The sequence below is a fragment of the Oncorhynchus kisutch genome, unplaced genomic scaffold (assembly GCF_002021735.2).
Source record: "Oncorhynchus kisutch isolate 150728-3 unplaced genomic scaffold, Okis_V2 scaffold844, whole genome shotgun sequence".
NCBI classification, from domain to species: domain Eukaryota; kingdom Metazoa; phylum Chordata; class Actinopteri; order Salmoniformes; family Salmonidae; genus Oncorhynchus; species Oncorhynchus kisutch.
The window spans coordinates 53,381-79,923 of record NW_022262789.1 but is presented as its reverse complement, the minus strand read 5'-3'; the positions used below and the strand labels follow the sequence as shown (position 1 = coordinate 79,923).

Sequence of the window (26,543 nt, the reverse complement as noted above, 5' to 3'; positions counted from 1 at the left end):
ACTGTACTGTCCTCTACTCTAACTGTACTGTCCTCTACTCTAACTGTACTGTCCTCTACTCTAACTGTACTGTCCTCTACTCTAACTGTACTGTCCTCTACTCTAACTGTACTGTCCTCTACTCTAACTGTACTGTCCTCTACTCTAACTGTACTGTCCTCTACTCTAACTGTCCTCTACTCTAACTGTACTGTCCTCTACTCTAACTGTACTGTCCTCTACTCTAACTGTACTGTCCTCTACTCTAACTGTCCTTTACTCTAACTGTACTGTCCTCTACTCTAACTGTACTGTCCTCTTTCTCCTCTCCTGTAACTGTCCCTCTTCTCTAGGTGTGCTTGGAGAAGATGGAAGATATCCAGTTGGCCATGGTAGTAGCCAGGCTGTACGAGGCTGACTATGAGAGCAGTTCCACCTGCCAAGCCATCCTGTATGAGAAGGTTTTGGGCTGCCAGAGGGACGGGTCAGGGTACCACTGCACCAAACTACACCCGGACCCATTCCTACGCAGCATAGCCTTCTGGATCATGAAGGACTACACCAAGGCTCTGGACACACTGCTAGAGTGCATCCCCAAAGAGGATGATGAGAACCCAGGTGAGAAAGCATGGTGGTAGATCACACCCTCAGAGAGGACAGGGATGTTTCAGCTGAGTGCTGATGCTATATTCTAACTGGATTGATTTGCATTGACCTCTATCTACCTCTTACTTTCTCCCTATCCCTCCCCTCCCCCTTCTCTCCCTATCCCTCCCCTTCTCTCCCCCTCCCTCCCCTTCTCTCTCTCTCCCTTTTTCTCCTCTCTACCCCCCCCCCCTCTCCCCCAGATGTGATGGTGAAGTCGTGTAACCCAGTGGTATTTAGTTTCTATAACTACCTGAGGACACACCCCCTGATCATCCGCCGTCACTATGCGTCCCCTGAGGGTGCTGTGACATCATCACTAGGCCTCACCTCGGAGAAGAGCAGCGTCGACGAGATCAACCTCATCGAACGCAAACTCTTCTTCACCACCGCCAACGCACACTTCAAGGTCTTTGATTTGTTTTAATCAATCATTTAATAACACAATTCAACCACACATGGATACAATGCATTTAGAAGCATCGAAGATAACACAAAGTTGACAACTTAAAAAACGATATTGTATTATACCTGTACAGTCGTGGCCAAAGGTTTTGAGAATGACACATATAAATTTTCACAAAGTCTGCTGCCTCAGTTTGTATGATGTTAATTTGCATATACTCCAGAATGTTATGAAGAGTGATCAGAGGAATTGCAATTAATTGCAAAGTCCCTCTTTGCCATGCAAATGAACTGAATCTCCAAAAAACATTTCCACTGCATTTCAGCCCTGCCACAAAAGGACCAGCTGACATGTCAGTGATTCTCTCGTTAACACAGGTGTGAGTGTTGACGAGGACTCTGTCATGCAGATTTGAGCTTGAATAACAGACTGGAAGCTTCAAAAGGAGGGTGGTGCTAGGAATTATTGTTCTTCCTCTGTCAACCATGGTTACCTGCAAGGAAACATGTGCCGTCATCATTGCTTTATGCAAAAACGGGCTTCACAGGCAAGGATATTGCTGCCAGTAAGATTGCACCTAAATCAACCATTTATCGGATCATCAAGAACTTCAAGGAGAGCGTTTCAATTGCTGTGAAGAAGGATGTCCAAGAATGTCCAGCAAGCGACAGGACCGTCTCTTAAAGTTGATTCAGTTGCGGGATCGGGGCACCGCCAGTACAGAGCTTGCTCAGGAATGGCAGCAGGCAGGTGTGAGTGCATCTGCACGCACAGTGAGGCGAAGACTTTTGGAGGATGTTCTGGTGTCAAGAAGGGCAGCAAAGAAGCCACTTCTCACCAGGAAAAACATCTGGGACAGACTGATATTCTGCAAAAGTTACAGGGATTGGACTGCTGAGGACTGGGGTAAAGTCATTTTCTTTGATGAATCCCCTTTCCGATTGTTTGGGGCATCCGGAAAAAAGCTTGTCCGGAGAAGACAAGGAGAGTGCTACCATCAGTCCTGTGTCATGCCAACAGTAAAGCATCCTGAGCCCATTCATGTGTGGGGTTGCTTCTCAGCCAAGGGAGTGGGCTCACTCACAATTTTGCCTAAGAACACAGCCATGAATAAAGAATGGTACCAACACATCCTCCGAGAGCAACTTCTCCCAACCATCCAGGAACAGTTTGGTGACGAACAATGCCTTTTCCAGCATGATGGAGCACCTTGCCATAAGCTAAAGTGACAACTAATTGTCTCAGGGAATAAAACATCGATATTTTGGGTCCATGGCCAGGAAACTCCCCAGACCTTAATCCCATTGAGAACTTGTGGTCAATCCTCAAGAGGTGGGTGGACAAACAAAAACACACAAATTCTGGCAAACTCCAAGCATTGATTATGCAAGAATGGGCTGCCATCAGTCAGGATGTGGCCCAGAAGTTAATTGACAGCATGCCAGGGCAGATTGCAGAGGTCTTGAAAGAGAAGGGTCAACACTGCAAATATTGACTCTTTGCATCATGTAATTGTCAATAAAAGCCTTTGACACTTATGAAATGCTCTTAATTATACTTCAGTATTCCATAGTAACTGACTAAAATATCTGAAGACACTGAAGCAGCAAACTTTGGGAAAGTTAATATTTGTATCATTCTCAAAACCTTTGGCCACGGCTGTAGTATAGCACTTATTATAAGGTGTAATGTGGCACGGCATTAAAAACTATAGTCATTGTATACTAACAGTATTTTAAGATAAGTATCATTTTTCTCACCTTTTATAAATAAAGGATAAGTTAATTCATCTGAAAGTAATGTTACTAATAAAGAGATATATTGGGGGTAAGGCCCTGCTATAGACTAGTGTCCTGTCCAGGGGGTGTTACAGTACATCAAGCTGCCTCACTACAGAAACAGGAGATAGACTAGTGTCCTGCCCAGGTGGTGTTACAGTACATCAAACTGCCTCACCCTACAGAAACAGGAGATAGACTAGTGTCCTGTCCAGGGGGTGTTACAGTACATCAAACTGCCTCACCCTACAGAAACAGGAGATAGACTAGTGTCCTGCCCAGGGGGTGTTACAGTACATCAAACTGCCTCACCATACAGAAACAGGAGATAGACTAGTGTCCTGTCCAGGGGGTTTTACAGTACATCAAACTGCCTCACCCTACAGAAACAGGAGATAGACTAGTGTCCTGTCCAGGGGGTGTTACAGTACATCAAACTGCCTCACCCTACAGAAACAGGAGATAGACTAGTGTCCTGTCCAGGGGGTGTTACAGTACATCAAACTGCCTCACCCTACAGAAACAGGAGATAGACTAGTGTCCTGTCCAGGGGGTTTTACAGTACATCAAGCTGCCTCACCATACAGAAACAGGAGATAGACTAGTGTCCTGTCCAGGGGGTGTTACAGTACATCAAACTGCCTCACCCTACAGAAACAGGAGATAGACTAGTGTCCTGTCCAGGGGGCGTTACAGTACATCAAACTGCCTCACCATACAGAAACAGGAGATAGACTAGTGTCCTGTCCAGGGGGTGTTACAGTACATCAAACTGCCTCACCCTACAGAAACAGGAGATAGACTAGTGTCCTGTCCAGGGGGTGTACTGGTACATCAAACTGCCTCACCCTACAGAAACAGGAGATAGACTAGTGTCCTGTCCAGGGGGTTTTACAGTATATCAAGCTGCCTCACCCTACAGAAACAGGAGATAGACTAGTGTCCTGTCCAGGGGGTGTTACAGTACATCAAGCTGCCTCACCCTACAGAAACAGGAGATAGACTAGTGTCCTGTCCAGGGGGTGTTACAGTACATCAAGCTGCCTCACCCTACAGAAACAGGAGATAGACTAGTGTCCTGTCCAGGGGGTGTTACAGTACATCAAACTGCCTCACCATACAGGGGCGGCAGGGTAGCCTAGTGGTTAGAGCGTTGGACTAGTAACCGAAAGGTTGCAAGTTCGAATCCCCGAGCTGACAAGGTACAAATCTGTCGTTCTGCCCCTGAACAGGCAGTTAACCCACTGTTCCTAGGCCGTCATTGAAAATAAGAATTTGTTCTTAACTGACTTGTCTAGTTAAATAAAGGTAAAAAAAAAAAAAAAAAAAAAAAAAAACAGGAAACAGGAGATAGACTAGTGTCCTGTCCAGGGGGTTTTACAGTACATCAAGCTGTCTCACCATACAGAAACAGGAGGCGTCTGCCATATGAGCGGTTTTGACTCGTGGAAGCTACTTACTAATGTTACTAATAGAGTTATTCTGTTTTGTAATAAAGGTGGGCTGTCCAGTGCTTGCCCTGGAGGTGCTCTCTAAGATCCCCAAGGTGACCAAGAAGTCAGTCTCCTCGTCCCCCCTAAGTAAAGGCTCTTCCATGGCCAACGTCAGCTCTAGCCTGCCCCTGGAGAATGGGAACCAGGGGGCCCTGGACTGGGCCTCTCCTGCCCCAGTTAAGGCCAATCCTGCCTGGGGTACAGAGGAGAGCTCAGCCACACTGGACTGGAGCCAGCCTCTGGTCAAAGTGGAGGACGATGGACTCCAGCTGGACTGGGGAGATGATAAGAACGATGAAGATGATACTGATGGTGGTCTGACAATGAAGAAGACTGATGTGGAGACCAAAGCTGACGAGGGGTCTGGGGGGGTGAGACCACCTGGGCTGCAGAGAGAGGACTCTCAGGTAGGGCTGGCGACTGATTACTTTAAAAGAAAAGCGAGTTGATACATAAGCTCTGTGATGGTGGATAATGTCGTGTTGGGAGTTCCTTGTCTGTTAACGTATCATCCAAAAAGATCAGTTCATTTTTTAACACCATAAAGAATTTTCTTGTTTATTGAAAATATCATATGTATCAGTCTAATTATAAATAGGATTTATTCTGTAAGAATATTATATAGGTATGACACTGTTAATATAGAGTTATTATGACAGTTAAGTGCTACATATTTCCAGAACCATCTCTGCTCTCAGGGTGAGTCTGAGGTGGACGTGATCGCAGAGCAGCTGAAGTTCAGAGCGTGTCTGAAGATACTGATGACAGAGCTCAGGACGTTAGCTACGGGCTATGAGGTGGACGGAGGGAAGCTGCGCTTTCAGCTTTACAGCTGGTTAGAGAAGGAGATAGGGGCCATGCACCGCATCTGCAACTACAAGGTACACACACACCATCTGCCACTACAAGGTACACACACACCATCTGCCACTACAAGGTACACACACACACACACCATCTGCCACCACAAGGTACACACACACACCATCTGCAACTACAAGGTACACACACACACACCATCTGCCACTACAAGGTACACACACACACCATCTGCCACTACAAGGTACACACACACACACCATCTGCCACTACAAGGTACACACACACACAAACCATCTGCCACTACAAGGCACACACACACACACACACACACCATCTGCAACTACAAGGTACACACACAAACCATCTGCCACTACAAGGTACACACGCACCATCTGCCACAACAGGGTACACACACACCATCTGCCACTACAAGGCACACACACATCATATGCCACTACAAGGTATACACACACCATCTGCCACTACAAGGTACACACACACCATCTGCCACTACAAGGCACACACACACCATCTGCCACTACAAGGTACACACACACCATCTGCCACTACAAGGTACACACACTCACCATCTGCCACTACAAGGCACACACACACCATCTGCCACTACAAGGTACACACACACACCATCTGCCACTACAAGGTACACACACACACCATCTGCCACAACAAGGTACACACATACACCATCTGCCACTAGAAGGTACACACTCACACCATCTACCACTACAAGGTACACACACACATCATATGCAACTACAAGGTACACACACCATCTGCCACTACAAGGTACACACGCACCATCTGCCACAACAAGGTACACACACACCATCTGCCACTACAAGGCACACACACATCATATGCCACTACAAGGTACACACACACCATCTGCCACTACAAGGTACACACACACCATCTGCCACTACAAGGTACACACACACCATCTGCCACTACAAGGTACACACGCAGCCATCTGCCACTACAAGGTACACACACACACACACAATCTGTCACTACAAGGTACACACACCATCTGCCACTACAAGGTACACACACTCACCATCTGCCACTACAAGGCACACACACACCATCTGCCACTACAAGGTACACACACACACCATCTGCCACCACAAGGTACACACACACACCATCTGTCACAACAAGGTACACACATACACCATCTGCCACTAGAAGGTACACACTCACACCATCTACCACTACAAGGTACACACACACATCATATGCAACTACAAGGTACACACACCATCTGCCACCACAAGGTACACACACACACCATCTGCCACTACAAGGTACACACACACACCATATGCAACTACAAGGTACACACACACCATCTGCCACTACGAGGTACACACACACACACCATCTGCCACTATGAGGCACACACATACACCATCTGCCACTACAAGGCACACACACACACCATCTGCCACTACAAGGCACACACACACACACACACACCATCTGCCACTACAAGGCACACACACACAAACCATCTGCCACTACAAGGTACACACACACCATCTGCCACAACAAGGTACACACATACACCATCTGCCACTACAAGGTACACACGCACCATCTGCTACTACAAGGTACACACACACCATCTGCCACTACAGGGCACACACACACACACCATCTGCCACTACAAGGTACACACACACACCATCTGCCACTACAAGGCACACACACACACCATCTGCCACTACAAGGTACACACACACACCATCTGCCACTACAAGGCACACACACACACCATCTGCCACTACAAGGCACACACACAAACCATCTGCCACTACAAGGTACACGCATACACCATCTGCCACTACAAGGTACACACACATACACCATCTGCTACTACAAGGTACACACACCATCTGCTACTACAAGGTACACACCATCTGCCACTACAAGGTACACACACACACCATCTGCCACTACAAGGCACACACACACACACCATCTGCCACTACAAGGCACACACACACACACCATCTGCCACTACAAGGCACACACACACACACACCATCTGCCACTACAAGGTACACACACACAAACCATCTGCCACTACAAGGTACACACACACCATCTGCCACAACACGGTGCACACATACACCATCTGCCACTACAAGGTACACACACCATCTGCTACTACAAGGTACACACACCATCTGCCACTACAGGGTACACACACACACCATCTGCCACTACAAGGTACACCCACACACCATCTGCCACCACAAGGTACACACACACACCATCTGCCTCTACAGGGTACACACACACCATCTGCCACTACAAGGTACACACACACACACCATCTGCCACTGCAAGTTACACACACACTGCATCTGCCACTACAAGGTACACATACACACCATCTGCCACTGCAAGGTACACACACACACACTTCATCTGCAACTACAAGGTACACACACACACACACACTTCATCTGCAACTACAAGGTACACACACACACACACACACACTTCATCTGCCACTGCAAGGTACACACACACACACACACACTTCATCTGCCACTACAAGGTACACAGCTCCCTTTAAAGGACACTCAGAGGGTTGCACATTTCTGCTAACTTTCCCAAAATGTCAGTTTACTTCCTGAATTGACTGTATTGAAATGTAATTGACCCCAACCATGTCACCTAGATCCTAACCACCACGTCTCATCAGACATACTGTACCAGAACTGGATAGAGTTGAATTAAACAGTATTTCCTGTAACTATTACTGCTACAGTACCAGAACAGCTTCAAGATCAAACCCAATGTCCTCTCCTCTTCTTCAGGTGACGGGGAAGGAGGAGAGCCAGGAGCTGGAGAGATGGGATGATGGAGGAGTAGAGGACGTGTTTGAGGAGTCCCTGGGGGGTGGCGGGGGTACGGAGGCGGGGGCGTATGAGCGCCACCAGCTGGGGCGTAGGCGTCTCGCAGCCAAGCAGCTTCATGCTGAGAGGAGGAAGGCGTGGCTGAGGAAGAACCAGGCTCTGCTCCGAGTCTTCCTGTCCTACTGCAGCCTGCACGGAGCCAAGGGAGGGGGGGTCACCTCAGTACGCATGGAGCTCATCTTCCTGCTGCAAGAGAGCCAACAGGTAGGTGCTGAAGAAACACACACACAGGTCTCTCTCTCTCTCTCTCTCTCTCTCTCTCTCTCTCTCTCTCTCTCTCTCTGTCTCTCTGTGTCTCTCCCTCCCTCCCCGTATCAACTCTCTGATATATTCTTGCTCTTCTCCATCCCTTGTCTCTCCTTTCTCTTATTCTCCCCTCTCCTCCCCTCCAGGAGACTACAGTGAAACAGCTCCAGTCCCCCCTGCCCCTCCCCACCACCCTCCCCCTCCTCTCAGCCAGTATCGCCACCACCAAGACAGTGATCTCCAACCCTGTCCTCCACCTTAGCAACCACATCCATGACATCCTTCACACCATCACACAGATGGAGTTGCCTCCACACCCTGACCTCATGGACGACAGGGTATGTATGGGTCTGTTAGTACGACAGCCTGGGGGTTCAAACTGATCACACATTTAAAACACACTACTAAACTGCCAACAGAAATGATTGTCACAAGGAGTCTTCATTCAAAGATAAATCCCCACACAGCAGACCTTTCTGTCATAGTCTCATGTTGGCTATTCATCTAGAAATGGTTTGTTCCTCCATGAGATGAGTATAGTTTGTCTCTCATCTCTCCAGGTGAATCTCCTGCACACCCTGGCTGCCTCTCTATCTGCCTGCATCTATCAAGCCCTGTGTGACAGCCATAGCTACAGGTACACACACGTTTTGATGACCTATAGTTTGAGTTCATACTGTCATTTCCTGTTGAGATGAATTGTCATGACTGTCTGATCCTGACCGTGGCTCTTTCCCATGGTACCTTGCAGCAGCCAGGCAGAGGCCAATCAGTTTACAGGGATGGTGTACCAGGGCCTGCTGCTGAGTGAGAGGAGACGGTTACGCACCGAGAGCATCGAGGAGCATGCTACACCCACCTCTGCCCCCGCGCAGTGGCCAGGTACACACACAGCTCTGCCCCCGCGCAGTGGCCAGGTACACACACAGCTCTGCCCCCCACACAGTGGCCAGGTACACACACAGCTCTGCCCCCACACAGTGGCCAGGTACACACACAGCTCTGCCCCCACACAGTGGCCAGGTACACACACAGCTCTGCCCCCACACAGTGGCCAGGTACACACACAGCTCTGTAAATGAATGTCTATCAAATGATCGTCTGAGCAGACAGCTGAATGGGAAGGGGAGGGAGGAGAGGGAGAGGACAAAAATAATTGAATTGAGAGAACAGACAAAGATAGAGAAAGAAACACAGAGAGAGAGAGGACAGACAGAGATGACTGACAGAAACAGAGAGACAAAGATGACTAACAGTGAGAGAGAAACAGATGGTACTCAGTAATAGCAGCTCTGTAGCCTGTGGGGAATAAAACAGAAGGAGACGCTGGGATGGATGGATGTGTCACGCCATCTCTCCACTGTTAATATGTAGCGGGAATCTTATTACAGCACGAGTCTGGTTCTGTAGTAGATAACTATCTAATAATATCATTAGATCATTCTACTGTGGTTCTGTAGTAGATAACTATCTAATAATATCCTTAGATTCCTCTAATGTGGTTCTGTAGTAGAGAACTATCTAATAATATCATTAGATCAGTCTAATGTGGTTCTGTAGTAGAGAACTATCTAATAATATCATTAGATCAGTCTACTGTGGTTCTGTAGTAGATAACTATCTAATAATATCCTTAGATTCGTCTAATGTGGTTCTGTAGTAGAGAACTATCTAATAATATCATTAGATCAGTCTACTGTGGTTCTGTAATACATAACTATCTAATAATATCATTAGATCAGTCTACTGTGGTTCTGTAGTAGATAACTATCTAATAATATCCTTAGATTCGTCTAATGTGGTTCTGTAGTAGAGAACTATCTAATAATATCATTAGATCAGTCTAATGTGGTTCTGTAATACATAACTATCTAATAATATCATTAGATCAGTCTAATGTGGTTCTGTGTTGTACAAAGACATCATATTTATTCAAGCCTTCATTTTACCTATCAGTAGTGTGTTCTGTATAAATGTAATTACATGAAATGTATTATATGAATATGTCTGTCTATTTCCCTCTCTCCTCTAGGTGTGTCCTCTCTGATTGCTCTGGTTCAGTCAGCTCAGGGCGAGGATCAGCCCAAGCTCAACGTGTTGCTGTGTGAGGCTGTGGTGGCAGTTTACCTGTCCCTGCTCATCCACGGGTTGGGCATGCACGCTGGCAACGAACTATTCCGCCTCGCTGCTCACCCCCTCAGCAACAAGATGTGGGCGGCCGTGTTTGGGGGTGGGGCTAAAATCATCATCAAACCGAAACGGAACGTCGAGATCACTCCAGGTAACTTAGTACGCCCCTCGGCGTGTAACCCCTGACCTCTCTCTACCTCCTCTTTACCTCTCTCTTCCTCCTTTCTACCTCTCTCCTCCTCTATCTCCTCCTCTACCTCTCTCCTCCTCTACCTCTCTCCTCCTCTACCTCTCTCCTCTACCTCTCCTCCTTTCTACCTCTCTCCTTCTCTCCTTCTCTCTTTCTCTCTACCTCTCTCCTCCTCTCTACCTCCTCTCTACCCTCCTCTCTCCTCCTCTCTACCTCCTCTCTACCTCTCTCCTCCTCTCTCTACCTCTCTCCTCTCTACCTCCATTCTACCTCTCTTTACCTCTCTCTTACTCCTTTCTACCTCTCTCCTCTACCTCTCTCCTCCTCTCTACCTCCTCTCTCTACCTCCTTTTTACCTCTCTTTACCTCTCTCTCCTCTCTCTACCTCTCGACCTCTCTCCTCCTCTCTACCTCTCTCTACCTCCTCTCTCTCTTTCTACCTCTCTACCTCTCTCCTCCTCTCTACCTCCTCTCTACCTCTCTCTACCTTCTTTCTACCTCTCTCTACCTCTCTCCTCCTCTCTACCTCCTCTCTACCTCTCTCCTCTCTCTACCTCCTCTCTACCTCCTCTCTACCTCTCTCCTCCTCTACCTCTCTTCTCCTCCTCTACCTCTCTCCTCCTTTCTACCTCTCCTCCTTTCTACCTCTATCCTCCTCTCCTCCTCTCTTTCTCTCTTTCTCTCTACCTCTCTCCTCCTCTCTCTACCTCTCTCCTCTCTCTACCTCCATTCTACCTCTCTTTACCTCTCTCTTACTCCTTTCTACCTCTCTCCTCTACCTCTCTCCTCCTCTCTACCTCCTCTCTCTACCTCCTTTTTACCTCTCTTTACCTCTCTCTCCCCTCTCTACCTCTCTCCTCCTCTCTACCTCTCTCTACCTCCTCTCTCTCTTTCTACCTCTCTACCTCTCTCCTCCTCTCTACCTCCTCTCTACCTCTCTCTACCTTCTTTCTACCTCTCTCTACCTCTCTCCTCCTCTCTACCTCTCTCCTCTCTCTACCTCCTCTCTACCTCTCTCCTCTATCTCCTCTCTACCTCCTCTCTACCTCTCTCCTCCTCTACCTCTCTCCTCCTCCTCTACCTCTCTCCTCCTTTCTACCTCTATCCTCCTCTCCTCCTCTCTTTCTCTCTTTCTCTCTACCTCTCTCCTCCTCTCTACCCTCCCCCTCCTCTCTATCTCTCTCCTCCTCTCTACCTCTCTTTCTCTCTCTACCTCTCTTTCTCTCTCTACCTCTCTTTCTCTCTATCTCTACCTCTCTCTCCCTCTTTCTCTCTTTCTCTCTACCTCTCCTCCTCCCTACCTCTTTCTCTCTCTCTCTCTTTCTCTTCTTTCTACCTCTCTTTCTCTCTCTACCTCTTTCTCTCTCTCTCTCTTTCTCTTCTTTCTACCTCTCTTTCTCTCTCTACCTCTTTCTCTCTCTATCTCTACTCCTCTCTACCTCTCTCATTCTCTCTACCTCCTTCTCTCTACCTCTCCTCCTCTACCTCTACTCCTCTATACCTCTACTCCTCTCTACCTCTACTCCACTCTACCTCTTTCTTTCTTGCTACTTCTCTCTTTCTCTATACCTCTACTCCTCTATACCTCTACTCCTCTATACCTCTACTCCTCTATACCTCTACTCCTCTATACCTCTACTCCTCTATACCTCTACTCCTCTATACCTCTCCTCCTCTATACCTCTACTCCTCTATACCTCTACTCCTCTATACCTCTACTCCTCTATACCTCTACTCCTCTACCTCTCCTCCTCTACCTCTACTCCTCTATACCTCTACTCCTCTATACCTCTACTCCACTCTACCTCTTTCTTTCTTGCTACTTCTCTCTTTCTCTATACCTCTACTCCTCTATACCTCTACTCCTCTATACCTCTACTCCTCTATACCTCTACTCCTCTATACCTCTACTCCTCTATACCTCTACTCCTCTACCTCTATATCTCTACTCCTCTACCTCTACTCCTCTACCTCTACTCCTCTATACCTCTACTCCTCTATACCTCTACTCCTCTACCTCTACTCCTCTATACCTCTACTCCTCTATACCTCTACTCCTCTATACCTCTCTCAACCTCACAACCTCTCAACCTCACAACCTCTCTCCTCTACCCATTTGTTTATCCTTTGTGTTCTGTCCTGTGTTTTCTGTCTCCCCTCATCTCTCTCCTATCTGTCCCCTGCTGTAACATTCTACCTTAACCCCTCCCTTGTTTCACCCCCCTTTTTTACTCATGCCTGAGGCTGGGAAAACAGACGCAAGCCCCTCCTCCCTCCCATGACTAGCCAGACATACATAACTCCTCCTCCCCTCTCCACTGTGCCAGTTGATATTGAGGCAGGTAGGCCTGAGCAGGGTCCTCCCCCCAGCCCCAGTGTCTCCCAGCCCCTCCACACTGATTCAGGGGACACAGCAGCACCTAGTTGTGAGTAACAGTGCTCCAGTGGGTTTGCAGTGATAAACGACCTGGTTTTGCGGTGTGGTATTGCAGTGCAGTAAATGCCACTAATGTGGTTTCCCCACTCTGTGTTTCTCAGAAAGTTAACTGGTCTTTTCTGTAAGGATACTATTCGTTGGAGGTTCATGGTTCTCTGAACGGACAGAAATAGATCTCTGTCTGTCTCTGTTATTGTGTGCTGTGGTCTCATCTCATCGTGCACCAGAGTGTGTGTGTTTGTGCAGGTGTGTGTGCATGTTTTCCATCTCATCTCATTGTGTCATCTCTATCTGTCTGTCACCATAGCAGCAGCAGCAGGTAAAGCTAGAACGGACTCGTCATCATCAGTGACCCCTGAACCTGACTCAGGGACTAAGGCTAAACCAGGTACTCACTGTGTTTCAGGTCTGGGTTAACTAACCGTGCATTTCCACATAACACGATAATTCGGATAGCCATGCTTGCTTTGTCCTCATGTGGGTGCTAGCAAGCAGGCTAGGTATCAACAGCCAATCCAGTAGGGGGTGGAAGCTTTAGTGAACTTCTATTGGTCAATAGCGTTGGTATATCGCGGAGTATTTGCATACATTTCAGCTTTCGCCAACTTTGTTCCCGCCGTATTCATGCTCGCATCCACCAACCCTCCCCCCGACCACTTCACTTCCCTCCATTGAAAATTAATGAGGCACCGTTGTTTCATCGCCCCCATCGTGTTATGTGGAAATGCACTGCAAGGTTTAACCAGGTACTCACTGTGCTTCAGGCCTGGCTTAACTAAAGCTAAACCAGGTACGCTCACTGTGCTTCAGGCCTGGCTTAACTAAAGCTAAACCAGGTACGCTCACTGTGCTTCAGGCCTGGCTTAACTAAAGCTAAACCAGGTACGCTCACTGTGCTTCAGGCCTGGCTTAACTAAAGCTAAACCAGGTACGCTCACTGTGCTTCAGGCCTGGCTTAACTAAAGCTAAACCAGGTACTCACTGTGCTTCAGGCCTGGCTTAACTGAAGCTAAACCAGGTACTCACTGTGCTTCAGGCATGGCTTAACTAAAGCTAAACCAGGTACGCTCACTGTGCTTCAGGCCTGGCTTAACTAAAGCTAAACCAGGTACTCACTGTGCTTCAGGCCTGGCTGAACTGAAGCTAAACCAGGTACTCACTGTGCTTCAGGCCTGGCTTAACTAAAGCTAAACCAGGTACTCACGGTGCTTCAGGCCTGGCTTAACTGAAGCTAAACCAGGTACTCACTGTGCTTCAGGCCTGGCTTAACTAAAGCTAAACCAGGTACGCTCACTGTGCTTCAGGCCTGGCTTAACTGAAGCTAAACCAGGTACTCACTGTGCTTCAGGCCTGGCTTAACTAAAGCTAAACCAGGTACTCACAGTGCTTCAGGCCTGGCTTAACTGAAGCTAAACCAGGTACTCACTGTGCTTCAGGCCTGGCTTAACTAAAGCTAAACCAGGTACGCTCACTGTGCTTCAGGCCTGGCTTAACTAAAGCTAAACCAGGTACGCTCACTGTGCTTCAGGCCTGGCTTAACTGAAGCTAAACCAGGTACTCACTGTGCTTCAGGCCTGGCTTAACTGAAGCTAAACCAGGTACACTCACTGGGCTATAGTCCTCTCAATCACTTTGCACCTGCACATAATTGGCACGTTATCTCTCTCATTCCTGTCGCAAGGCATTCTGGAACTTGCCGTCAAAAAGCGTAATTCAATACAAACCAATACAATTACATATGTAAATAACTGTAAAGAAATATCTTTAGATACAGCTCAATGAATTAACTTAAACATTAACTCTGTAACACATTAAAGTTACAACACAGGTACACTCACTGGGCTATAGGTCTGCCTTAACTAAGGGTAAACCAGGTACACTCACTGGGCTATAGGTCTGCCTTAACTAAGGGTAAACCAGGTACACTCACTGGGCTATAGGTCTGCCTTAACTAAGGGTAAACCCGGTACACTCACTGGGCTATAGGTCTGCCTTAACTAAGGGTAAACCAGGTACACTCACTGGGCTATAGGTCTGCCTTAACTAAGGGTAAACCAGGTACACTCACTGGGCTATAGGTCTGCCTTAACTAAGGGTAAACCAGGTACACTCACTGGGCTATAGGTCTGCCTTAACTAAGGGTAAACCAGGTACACTCACTGGGCTAAGGGTAAACCAGGTACACTCACTGTGCTATAGGTCTGCCTTAACTAAGGGTAAACCAGGTACACTCACTGGGCTATAGGTCTGCCTTAACTAAGGGTAAACCAGGTACACTCACTGGGCTATAGGTCTGCCTTAACTAAGGGTAAACCAGGTACACTCACTGGGCTATAGGTCTGCCTTAACTAAGGGTAAACCAGGTACACTCACTGGGCTAAGGGTAAACCAGGTACACTCACTGGGCTATAGGTCTGCCTTAACTAAGGGTAAACCAGGTACACTCACTGGGCTATAGGTCTGCCTTAACTAAGGGTAAACCCGGTACACTCACTGGGCTATAGGTCTGCCTTAACTAAGGGTAAACCAGGTACACTCACTTTGCTATAGGTCTGCCTTAACTAAGGGTAAACCAGGTACACTCACTGGGCTAAGGGTAAACCAGGTACATGGGGCGGCAGGGTAGCCTAGTGGTTAGATCATTGGACTAATAACCAAAAGGTTGCAAGTTCAAATCCCGGAGCTGACAAGGTTACAAATCTGTCGTTCTGCCCATGAACAGGCAGTTAACCCACTGTTCCTAGGTTGTCATTGAAAATAAGAATTTGTTCTTAACTGAGCCTAGTTAAATAAATGTAAAAAATATATATATTTTTTAAAACACTAACTGGGCTGTATAGTAATGTCTGGAACGGAATGAATGGTTCCTATGTGTTTGATTCTATTCCATTTTTTCCATTCCAGCTCTTACTATGAGCCGTCCTCCCCTAACCAGCCTCCACTGCCTGGGTGATCTAGTGTGGATCAGTAGTATCCGTTATGGTGTACTGTAGTAACTATGTTGTTCCTCCATTAGTATGTTAGTTTCTAGCATGTGATTGTGGTATTGTAGTTAGGTGCTTGATGAAAGCAACACAACTGTAATTCAACATATTTATTATGACTTATTAGATGTGACGGTAGACAAACTAATTCTGAATATCAGTTCTTCTGAATACTGTTTTGGAACCAACCTGTAGTGATCAGACATTATTAGCAGATTGTGTTAAATAAATCAATATGGTTTTGTGTTCACATTTAGACTTGATAACTTTTCTTTGAAGTCAAGTGTTCTTTCAGGATGTGGGTGAAAGGGGGAGGAGTGGAGAAGTGGAGAGAGGAAAAGAGGCTGGGAGAGGATGTGGAGAGTAGAGAACAGCGGAGGGGAGAGGAGAGAACAGCGGAATGGAGAGGAGGGGAGAGAACAGCGGAAAGGAGAGGAGGAAAAGAGGCTGGGAGAGGGGAGAGGAGAGAACCCCGGAGGGGAGAGGAGAGAACCCCGGAGGAGAGAGGAGAGAACCCCGGAGGGGAGAGGAGAGAACCCCGGAGGGGAGAGGAGAGAACCCCGGAGGGGAGAGGAGAGAACCCCGGAGGGGAGAGGAGAGAACCCCGGAGGGGAGAGGAGAGAACAGCGGAGGGGAGAGGAGAGAACAGCGGAATGGAGAGGAGAGAACAGCGGAATGGAGAGGAGGGGAGAGGAGAGAACAGCGGAGAGGAGGAAAAGAGGATGTGGAGAGGAGAGAACAGCGGAAAGGAGAGGAGAGAACAGCAGAGAGGAGAGGAGGAAAAGAGGCTGGGGGAGGATGTGGAGAGGAGAGAACAGCGGAGAGGAGAGGATAGGAGGAAAAGAGGCTGGTGGGGGAGGATGTGGAGAGGAGAGAACAGCGGAGAGGAGAGGAGGGGATAGGAGGAAAAGAGGCTGGTGGGGGAGGATGTGGAGAGGAGAGAACAGGAAAGGAGAGGAGGAAAAGAGGCTGGTGCCACACACACACCCACCCTCTGGAGAGCTGAGATATAATGGTCCTTGGTCTCTCTCTGTTGTATACCAGGTCACAAGCCATGCAGATTACCCTCAAGGACTCAGAAGCCTTTCAACCAGCAGACAGACGTTGATTAGAATATTATTAGAAACCTCTGGTCATATAACCATTCATAACCATTCTAACCAGTCTCATCATGATATATAGTATAATGAGTTATTGTGATCACCTTGACTGTATTGTCTAGTAGTCTGACGTGTATGTGTGTGTGTGTGTGTGTGTGTGTTGTGCGTGTGTGTGTCTTGTGTGCGTCTTACGCTGTTGTCTTGGTTTGTCTCTCGTCTCAGTGGTTCCAGAGATAGTCACCCAGGATAACGGTTCAGGTTTGTGTTAAAACATCTGTGTCTGTCGTGTCCGCTCTCCTCTGTATGTGTTTCTGTGTCTCTCCATGTCTTGGGCCCAGAGTTTACCATAACCATGTGACCTGACCAGGAAGACGCTGGGCCCTAACGCTAACACAGATGCTGTGCAGGGTTGCTGGAGTCAATAATCAGTTCAGTCAATTCAGTTTGTTTCCTGAATTGAAATGGAATTGAGCCTAAACCCTGGTGCTGTGCCTTCCACCTGTACCCCCTAACCTCTACTGGGTGATGAAGACGATGATGAGTGATCAACTCCTCTTCATCTCTTACAAGGCAGCAGTCATGTAAAAATGTTTCTATAAAAAACCATATGTACTAACAATCTCTCTCCCACACCCACCATCCCCTCCCCCAGCCGTGCCAGCCCCTCCCCCGGCAGAGGATGTGGATCGACTCAGACGACGGTTTAATATGAGGATGCTGGTTCCTGGTCGTCCAGTAAAGGAGGTCCCTGCCACACCCCCTCCCGTCCCTGCAGAGAGACCCGCCTACAGGGAGAAGTTCATTCCTCCAGAGCTCAGCATGTGGGACTACTTTGTGGCCAAAGTAAGGCGTGATGCTGCTCCGCACATCATCACTGTATACATACGCTCACTGACAAACCATTGACAAATAAGCTCTCCTCTCTCTCTCTCTCCTCCTCCCTCTCCTCCTCCCTCTCCTCTCTCTCCCCTCTCTCTCCTCCTCCCTCTCCTCTCTCTCCTCCTCCCTCTCCTCTCTCTCTCCTCCTCCCTCTCCTCTCTCTCTCCTCCTCTCTCTCTCCTCTCTCTCTCCTCCTCTCTCTCTCCTCCTCTCTCTCTCCTCCTCCTCCCTCTCCTCCTCCCTCTCCTCTCTCTCTCCTCCTCTCTCTCTCCTCCTCCCTCTCCTCCTCCCTCTCCTCTCTCTCTCCTCCTCTCTCTCTCCTCCTCCCTCTCCTCCTCCCTCTCCTCTCTCTCTCCTCCTCCCTCTCCTCCTCCCTCTCCTCCTCTCCTCCTCCCTCTCCTCCTCTCTCTCCTCCTCTCTCTCCTCCTCTCTCTCCTCCTCCCTCTCCTCCTCCCTCTCCTCCTCCCTCTCCTCCTCTCTCTCCTCCTCCCTCTCCTCTCTCTCTCTCTCCTCCTCCCTCTCCTCCTCCCTCTCCTCCTCCCTCTCCCCCCAGCCCTTCCTGCCCCTGTCAGACAGTGGAGCTCTGTATGACTCAGATGAGAGCGGAGAGGAGGATGACGACGACGATGATGATGATGCTTTCCTCTCTGACACACAGATGACTGAACACTCTGACCCCAACTCATACAGGTGTGTCATTGTTGTGCATTTTCCTACTTGACATCTCAGTAGAGTTCAAATCAAATTTATTTATATAGCCCTTCGTACATCAGCTGATATCTCAAAGTGCTGTACAGCAACCCAGCCTAAAACCCCAAACAGCAAGCAATGCAGGTGTAGAAGCACGGTGGCTAGGAAAAACTCCCTAGAAAGGCCAATACCTAGGAAGAAACCTAGAGAGGAACCAGGCCATGTGGGGTGGCCAGTCCTCTTCTGGCTGTGCCGGGTGGAGATTATAACAGAACATGGCCAAGATGTTCAAATGTTCATAAATGACCAGCATGGTCATATAATAATAAGGCAGAACAGTTGAAACTGGAGCAGCAGCACGGTCAGATGGACTGGGGACAGCAAGGAGTCATCATGTCAGGTAGTCCTGGGGCATGGTCCTAGGGCTCAGGTCCTCCGAGAGAGAGAAAGAAAGAGAGAAGGAGAGAATTAGAGAACGCACACTTAGATTCACACAGGACACCGAATAGGACAGGAGAATCAAATCAAATCAAATTTATTTATATAGCCCTTCGTACATCAGCTGATATCTCAAAGTGCTGTACAGAAACCCAGCCTAAAACCCCAAACAGCAAGCAATGCAGGTGTAGAAGCACGGTGGCTAGGAAAAACTCCCTAGAAAGGCCAATACCTAGGAAGAAACCTAGAGAGGAACCAGGCTATGTGGGGTGGCCAGTCCTCTTCTGGCTGTGCCGGGTGGAGATTATAACAGAACATGGCCAAGATGTTCAAATGTTCATAAATGACCAGCATGGTCGAATAATAATAAGGCAGAACAGTTGAAACTAGAGCAGCAGCACAGTCAGGTGGAAGTTGAAACTGGAGCAGCAGCATGGCCAGGTGGACTGGGGACAGCAAGGAGTCATCATGTCAGGTAGTCCTGGGGCATGGTCCTAGGGCTCAGGTCCTCCGAGAGAGAGAAAGAAAGAGAGAAGGAGAGAATTAGAGAACGCACACTTAGATTCACACAGGACACCGAATAGGACAGGAGAAGTACTCCAGATATAACAAACTGACCCCAGCCCCCCGACACATAAACTACTGCAGCATAAATACTGGAGGCTGAGACAGGAGGGGTCAGGAGACACTGTGGCCCCATCCGAGGACACCCCCGGACAGGGCCAAACAGGAAGGATATAACCCCACCCACTTTGCCAAAGCACAGCCCCCACACCACTAGAGGGATATCTTCAACCACCAACTTACCATCCTGAGACAAGGCTGAGTATAGCCCACAAAGATCTCCGCCACGGCACAACCCAAGGGGGGGGGCGCCAACCCAGACAGGATGACCACAACAGTGAATCAACCCACTCAGGTGACGCACCCCCTCCAGGGACGGCATGAGAGAGCCCCAGCAAGCCAGTGACTCAGCCCCTGTAATAGGGTTAGAGGCAGAGAATCCCAGAAGTACTCCAGATATAACAAACTGACCCTAGCCCCCCGACACATAAACTACTGCAGCATAAATACTGGAGGCTGAGACAGAAGGGGTCAGGAGACACTGTGGCCCCATCCGAGGACACCCCCGGACAGGGCCAAACAGGAAGGATATAACCCCACCCACTTTGCCAAAGCACAGCCCCCACACCACTAGAGGGATATCTTCAACCACCAACTTACCATCCTGAGACGAGGCTGAGTATAGCCCACAAAGATCTCTGTCATGGCACCACCCAAGGGGGGGCGCCAACCCAGACAGGATGACCACATCAGTGAATCAACCCACTCAGGTGTCCCCTTGCAGGGACGGCATGAGAGAGCCCTAGTAAGCCAGTGACTCAGCCCCTGTAATAGGGTTAGAGGCAGAGAATCCCAGTGGAAAGAGGGGAACCGGCCAGGCAGAGACAGCAAGGGCGGTTCGTTGCTCCAGAGCCTTTCCGTTCACTCTCCCACTCCTGGGCCAGACTACACTCAATCATATGACCCACTGAAGAGATGAGTCTTCAGTAAAGACTTAAAGGTTGAGACCGAGTTTGCGTCTCTGACATGGGTAGGCAGACCGTTCCATAAAAATGGAGCTCTATAGGAGAAAGCCCTGCCTCCAGCTGTTTGCTTAGAAATTCTAGGGACAATTAGGAGGCCTGCGTCTTGTGCCCGTAGCGTACGTGTAGGTATGTACGGCAGGACCAAATCAGAGAGATAGGTAGGAGCAAGCCCATGTAATGCTTTGTAGGTTAGCAATAAAACCTTGAAATCAGCCCTTGCTTTGACAGGAAGCCAGTGTAGAGAGGCTAGCACTGGAGTAATATGATAACATTTTTGGGTTCTAGTCAGGATTCTAGCAGCCGTATTTAGCACCAACTGAAGTGTATTTAGTGCTTTATCCAGGTAGCCGGAAAGTAGAGCATTGCAGTAGTCTAACCTAGAAGTGACAAAAGCATGGATGAATTGTTCTAAATAATTTTTGGACAGAAAGTTTCAGATTTTTGCAATGTTACGTAGATGGAAAAAAGCTGTCCTTGAAATGGTCTTGATATGTTCTTCAAAAGAGAGATCAGGGTCCAGAGTAACGCCGAGGTCCTTCACAGTTTTATTTGAGACGACTGTACGACCATTAAGATTAATTGTCAGATTCAACAGAAGATCTCTTTGTTTCTTGGGACCTAGAACAAGCATCTCTGTTTTGTCTGAGTTTAAAAGTAGAAAGTTTGCAGCCATCCACTTCCTTATGTCTGAAACACATGCTTCTAGCAAGGGCAATTTTGGGGCTTCACCATGTTTCTTGTTTCTTACCTGTAATGTCATGGTATGCTTTCTCCCTCTCCTCTCCTCCCTCTCTCTCTTTCCTTTCTCTTCTCTACTCTCTCCTCTCTCTCACCTCTCTCTCCTCTCCTCCCTCTCCTCTCTCCTTTCTCTTCTCTCCTCTCTCTCTCCTTTCTCTTCTCTCCTCTCTCTCTCACCTCTCTCTCTCCTCCCTCTCCTCTCTCCTCCCTCTCCTCTACTCTCTCTCCTCTCTCTCTCCTCTCTCTGTCTCTGTGTGTAGTTGGTCTCTGATCCGTCTGGTCATGGTGAAACTGGCTCTACATAACGTCAAGACCTTCCTCCCTCTCACTGGACTGGACTTCACAGGTACACAAACACACACACTAGGGTTGAATGGCAGGAAACTGTTTACCGGGATTTACCGATCAAAACCACTCCATTTCCCGGGATAAATAACTGCGAGAAACCGGTCAATTATAATCAATTATTTATATGAACAGCAAGGCGTGGAATGGAAATGTTAAATTATATGTGATGTCTAAATCTGTCTTCTCTACGGCCTCTGCATAATGAATCATCAACACTCAGGGTGGGGCCAGACAGCCCGTCTCAGGGTGGGGCCAGACAGCCCGTCTCAGGGTGGGGCCAGACAGCCCGTCTCAGGGTGGGGACAGAGAGCCCGTCTCAGGGTGGGGACAGAGAGCCCGTCTCAGGGTGGGGACAGAGAGCCCGTCTCAGGGTGGGGACAGAGAGCCCGTCTCAGGGTGGGGACAGACAGCCCGTCTCAGGGTGGGGACAGACAGCCCGTCTCAGGGTGGGGACAGAGAGCCCGTCTCAGGGTGGGGACAGTTCACAATGCATGTAGACCTATCATCTCATCATGGTAACTTGTTTTGTTGTGACAGGAAGGCCTGCAGCATAGTCTATATTACAGTATTATAAAACCAAGTGTTGTCTAATATACCCAACTCCATCGGGCTTTTAGGGGGCACCTTATTTCTTCATTGTAAAGATATATATTTTTTATTGTAGCAGCAGAGTTTTAAAACAGTCTGTCACTCGAATATCGTTGTTTTAAATCAGTGCCTGACCGAGCACTCTGTCTTTCTCTCTCTCCATCAACTCCATTCAAATTGCATCCAAAATAGATCATCCTGTTCTAGATTGTTCTATATATATAGATGTCCTAGCCCACCTCTTTCAGGTAATACATTTAATGCAGTATTAGTCTTATATTTAGCAAATGAATGATGGGTTATGCATAATAAGCTTGTAATTTATAGCCTCTTGTCTCTTGCTCAGTACACACACACCTGTGCTCCGCTGGCCTCTCCTTAAACAACGCTCCTTAGCTCTTGGAGTCCCATGCAGGAAAAGATACAGTAGAATAGTTTGCTGGACATTATTATATTGTTGCATTTCTTATACCAGTAGACTATTAGAAGAGGGACACAAGCTCTTGTTTGTTAAATACAGCAGCCAATAGAAGGTAGTTTGAAAGAAGAGTGAACTCACGATGGTGGTCGGTTATAACAGTTATTTATTCAGACCCATAACCATTCAATCTTCATGAAGAGAAGTGAAAGCCTTCTGCATCTAATCCTGGTCCTATATTATTCAACGATGTCTTTAGAGTGATGAAGATAAGGACAACAACACATCTAATTCTGGTCCTATATTATTCAACGATGTCTTTAGAGTGATGAAGATAAGGACAACAACACATCTAATTCTGGTCCTATATTATTCAACAATGTCTTTAGAGTGATGAAGATAAGGACAACAACGTATTTCATTGAACTGTTGAAAGAGAGGAAGGAACAATGGAGAAAGAGGAGGTGGGCTAGTAACATCAGGGGAAATATTATGAAAGGTCAGCCTACTAACTATACAAATAGGCCCTATTCAATTTCAGAATTCAAATCTAATTTGCTAGCCTGTAGTAACTTTGTAGGCTGCATGTGCTGCACCAGAATCACATGATCTCTCCCTGCTTTATCATGGTTTGAATGAGGTGCATAAATCCAGTTCATAATCAGTATAATACAATGCAGTACAGGAATACAGATTAGCCTACTGGAGCTAGTTTCATTTATTTAGCCAAGAGAGCATATAGCTAGCTACATCTATGGGCTTTTAGGATTTTCTGTTGTGTGTAATGTGCAGTAGACTATATCATATATGTATTGGATAAGGACACCATCATTTGGGCTTTTGTGGGCTTGGGCTCAGTAAATGTCTTTAATGTAGGGCTCAGTAAATGTCTTTAATGTAGGGCTCAGTAAATGTCTTTAATGTAGGGCTCAGTAAATGTCTTTAATGTAGGGCTCAGTAAATGTCTTTAATGTAGGGCTCAGTAAATGTCTTTAATGTAGGGCTCAGTAAATGTCTTTACTGTAGGGCTCAGTAAATGTCTTTAATGTAGGGCTCAGTAAATGTCTTTAATGTAGGGCTCAGTAAATGTCTTTAATGTAGGGCTCAGTAAATGTCTTTAATGTAGGGCTCAGTAAATGTCTTTAATGTAGGCCTCAGTAAATGTCTTTAATGTAGGGCTCAGTAAATGTCTTTAATGTAGGGCTCAGTAAATGTCTTTAATGTAGGGCTCAGTAAATGTCTTTACTGTAGGGCTCAGTAAATGTCTTTACTGTAGGGCTCAGTAAATGTCTTTAATGTAGGGCTCAGTAAATGTCTTTACTGTAGGGCTCAGTAAATGTCTTTACTGTAGGGCTCAGTAAATGTCTTTAATGTAGGGCTCAGTAAATGTCTTTAATGTAGGGCTCAGTAAATGTCTTTAATGTAGGGCTCAGTAAATGTCTTTAATGTAGGGCTCAGTAAATGTCTTTACTGTAGGGCTCAGTAAATGTCTTTAATGTAGGGCTCAGTAAATGTCTTTAATGTAGGGCTCAGTAAATGTCTTTACTGTAGGGCTCAGTAAATGTCTTTACTGTAGGGCTCAGTAAATGTCTTTACTGTAGGGCTCAGTAAATGTCTTTAATGTAGGGCTCAGTAAATGTCTTTAATGTAGGGCTCAGTAAATGTCTTTAATGTAGGGCTCAGTAAATGTCTTTACTGTAGGGCTCAGTAAATGTCTTTAATGTAGGGCTCAGTAAATGTCTTTACTGTAGGGCTCAGTAAATGTCTTTAATGTAGGGCTCAGTAAATGTCTTTAATGTAGGGCTCAGTAAATGTCTTTAATGTAGGGCTCAGTAAATGTCTTTAATGTAGGGCTCAGTAAATGTCTTTACTGTAGGGCTCAGTAAATGTCTTTAATGTAGGGCTCAGTAAATGTCTTTAATGTAGGGCTCAGTAAATGTCTTTACTGTAGGGCTCAGTAAATGTCTTTACTGTAGGGCTCAGTAAATGTCTTTAATGTAGGGCTCAGTAAATGTCTTTACTGTAGGGCTCAGTAAATGTCTTTAATGTAGGGCTCAGTAAATGTCTTTAATGTAGGGCTCAGTAAATGTCTTTACTGTAGGGCTCAGTAAATGTCTTTAATGTAGGGCTCAGTAAATGTCTTTAATGTAGGGCTCAGTAAATGTCTTTAATGTAGGGCTCAGTAAATGTCTTTAATGTAGGGCTCAGGTAGCATCAGGGTTGAATTTTGGATCAAAGCTGTAATTACATCCAGACAGGCCTATTTATATACTTTATAATGCTTTTGAATGACACTACCAGTTTTGGCGGGATATTCCGTGTACCCCGGAAGAAAAGTGAATTATTCTGGGGATGGAACAATAAAATATAAAATATTGAACACGCACTCACGCACCCACTCACTCACTCACTCACTCACTCACTCACTCACTCACTCACTCACTCACTCACTCACCCACTCACGCACCCACTCACTCACGCACTCACTCACTCTCTAGAGCGGCACAACCAAAACAGTTTTTCTTTCTGTTATCGTCCTCTCCTCCCTCCATCAGACCTGCCGGTGACGTCTCCTCTGGGGAATGCTGTGCTGAAGACACTAGAGAACTGGGAGACCCAACTCCAGGAGAGGATGAACAAGTTTGATGGTCCTCCTCCCAACTACATCAACACCTACCCCACTGACCTCAGCACAGGAGGGGGGCCCGCCATACTGAGGCACAAGGCCATGCTGGAGCCTGACAACACACCTTTCAAGTGGGTATTATTCACACACACAGATACATAGACTACACACACACACAGATACATAGACTACACACACTCACAGATACATAGACTACACAGAGATACATAGACTACACACACACACAGATACATAGACTACACACACAGATACATAGACTACACACACACACACACAGATACATAGACTACACACACACACAGATACATAGACTACACACACACACAGATACATAGACTACACACACACACACAGACATAGACTACACACACACACAGATACATAGACTACACACACACACAGATACATAGACTACACACACACACAGACATAGACTACACACACACACAGATGCATAGACTACACACACACACAGATACATAGACTACACACACTCACAGATACATAGACTACACACACTCACAGATACATAGACTACACACACTCACAGATACATAGACTACACACACACACACAGATACATAGACTACACACACACACACACAGATACATATACTACACACACACACACAGATACATAGACTACACACACACACACACACACACCAAGATACATAGACCACAAACAGATACATAGACTATACACAGATACATAGACTACACACAGAGATACATAGACTACACACACACACACACACACACACACAGAGAGAGAGAGATACATAGACTACACATACAGATACATAGACTACACACAGAACATAGACTACACACAGATACATAGACCATAGACTACACACACACACCCATGTTCTCACATGTTTCTGTGTGTGTGTCTCGTGTTCCAGGAATAAGAACCACATTTCGTTCCCTGCGAGGCGTCTCTGGCACTACCTGGTGAAACAGGAAGTTCTTCAGGAGACTTTGATTCGCTATATCTTCACTAAGAAGAGGAAGCAGAGCGAGGTAACGAGCTAAACTGGACCC

At 47.1% G+C, this 26,543-nt stretch overlaps 1 protein-coding gene across 1 annotated transcript in view; it reads left to right on the top strand.

The window, feature by feature from the left end:
- The window catches only part of LOC109895210 (dmX-like protein 2), a 111,928-nt gene that overhangs the window by 55,323 nt on the left and 30,062 nt on the right, over positions 1 to 26,543 (top strand). Inside the window, 15 exon segments of the mRNA XM_031816638.1 lie at positions 333 to 597; positions 828 to 1,033; positions 4,307 to 4,708; positions 5,000 to 5,182; positions 7,976 to 8,278; positions 8,467 to 8,658; positions 8,881 to 8,957; positions 9,072 to 9,202; positions 10,353 to 10,601; positions 13,385 to 13,465; positions 17,814 to 18,004; positions 18,594 to 18,730; positions 21,756 to 21,841; positions 25,405 to 25,606; positions 26,405 to 26,522. Of these exon segments, the coding sequence (XP_031672498.1) occupies positions 333 to 597; positions 828 to 1,033; positions 4,307 to 4,708; positions 5,000 to 5,182; positions 7,976 to 8,278; positions 8,467 to 8,658; positions 8,881 to 8,957; positions 9,072 to 9,202; positions 10,353 to 10,601; positions 13,385 to 13,465; positions 17,814 to 18,004; positions 18,594 to 18,730; positions 21,756 to 21,841; positions 25,405 to 25,606; positions 26,405 to 26,522 (2,823 nt within the window).